The 1,926-nt window shown below is 51.2% G+C and overlaps 1 protein-coding gene across 1 annotated transcript in view; it reads left to right on the top strand.

Moving 5' to 3' along the window:
* Nucleotides 1-722: 722 nt before the first annotated feature.
* Nucleotides 723-1,926, top strand: part of LOC119429277 (mucin-5AC-like) — a gene marked incomplete at its 5' end in the record, with an annotated part of 8,272 nt that continues 7,068 nt past the window's right edge. Inside the window, one exon of the mRNA XM_037696938.1 lies at nucleotides 723-1,596. Coding sequence (XP_037552866.1) covers nucleotides 723-1,596 — 874 coding nt within the window. The remainder of the gene's footprint in view (nucleotides 1,597-1,926) is intronic.

Raw genomic sequence — 1,926 nt, 5'->3', positions numbered from 1 at the left:
CACAACCATAGCTGCTACAACCTCATCCGCAGCTGCTCCGAAAACAATCACAGCTGCTCCAACCACAACCACAGCTGCTGCCACAACAACCACTGCTGCTGTCACAACAACCACAGCTGTTCCAAGCACAACAACATCTGGTGCAACAACAACCACTGCTTCTTTAACCACAAACAAAGCTTCTCTAACCACAACCATGGCTGTTCCAAGCACAACCACATCTGCTCCAACAACAACCACAGCTGTTCCCACAACCACAGCTGCTCCCACAACAACCACTGCTGCTCCAACCACAACCACAGCTGCTCCAACCACAACCACTGCTGCTTCAACCACAACTACAGCTGCTGCCACAACTACAACTGCAGTTCCAACAACAACCACAGCTGATCCATCCACAACTACAGCTGCTGCCACAACTACAAATATTGCTACGACCACAACCACAGCTGCTCCAACAACCACAGCTGCTGTCACAACAAACATAGCTGCTACAAGCACAACCACAGCTGATCCAAGCACAACCACAGCGGCTCCCACAACAACCACTCCTGCTCCAATCACAACCACAGCCGCTCCAACCAGAACTACAGCTGCTGCCACAACTACAACTGCAGTTCCAACCACAACCACTGCAGCTCCAACCACAACCACAGCTGCTCCAATCAAAACCACTGTTGCTACAACCACAACCACAGCTGCTGCCACAACTACAACTGCAGTTCCAACCACAACCACTGCTGCTCCATCCACAACCACAACTGTTCCAACCACAACCACAGCTGCTGCAACAACTACAACTAATGCACCCACCACATCCACAGCTGCTCCAACAACAACTACAGCTGCTGTCACAACAACCACAGCTGTTCCAAGCACAACAACATCTGCTGCCACAACAACCACTGCTTCTTTAACCACAAACAAAGCTTCTCCAACTACAACAATAGCTGCTCCAAGTGCAACCACATTTGTTCCAAGCACAACCACATCTGCTGTTCCCACAACCACAGCTGCTCCCACAACAACCACAGTTACTCCAACCACAACCACAGCTGCTCCAAGCACAACTACAGCTGCTGCCACAACTGCAACTGCAATTCCAACCACAACCACTGCTGCTCCAACAACAACCACTGCTGCTCCAACCACAACCACAGCTGCTGCTACAACTGCAACTGCAATTCCAACCACAACCACTGCTTCTCCATCCACAACCACAGCTGCTCCAAGCACAACTACAGCTGCTGCCAAAACTACAAATATTGCTCCCACCACGACCACAGCTGCTCCAACCACAACCACAGCTGCTGTCACAACAACCACAGTGCATCAAACCACATCCACAGCTGCTCCAAGCACAACCACAGCTGCTCCAAGCAAAACCACAGCTGCTCCAAGCACAAGCACAGCTGTTCCAATAACAACAGCTGCTCCCACAACATCCACTCCTGCTTCAATCATAACCAAAGCTGCTCCAATCACAACCACTGCTGCTCCAACCATAACTACATCTGCTGCCACAACTACAAATATTGCTCCCACCACAACCACAGCTGCTCCAACCACAACCACAGCTGCTGTCACAACAACCACAGCTGCTCCAAGCACAACCACAGCTGCTCCAAGCAGAACCACAGCATCTCCCACAACAACCGCAGCTGTTCCAAGCACAACCACAGCTGTTCCCACAACCACAGCTGCTCCAACCACAACTACAGCTGCTGCCAAAACTACAAATATTGCTCCCACCAAAACCACAGCTGCTCCAACCACAACCACAGCAGCTGTCACAATAACCACAGTGCATCAAACCACATCCACAGCTGCTCAAAGCACAACCACAGCTGCTCCAAGCACAACCACAGCTGCTCCAAGCACAACCACAGCTGTTCCCACAATCACAGCTGCTCCCACAACAACCAC

Source organism: Nematolebias whitei, unplaced genomic scaffold, assembly GCF_014905685.2.
Source record: "Nematolebias whitei isolate Nwh7 unplaced genomic scaffold, NemWhi1 Nwh_scaf_284, whole genome shotgun sequence".
In the NCBI taxonomy this organism is placed as follows: Eukaryota; Metazoa; Chordata; class Actinopteri; order Cyprinodontiformes; family Rivulidae; genus Nematolebias; species Nematolebias whitei.
Note: the sequence above shows the minus strand (reverse complement) of the source record. Positions and strands in the feature narration are given on the sequence as shown.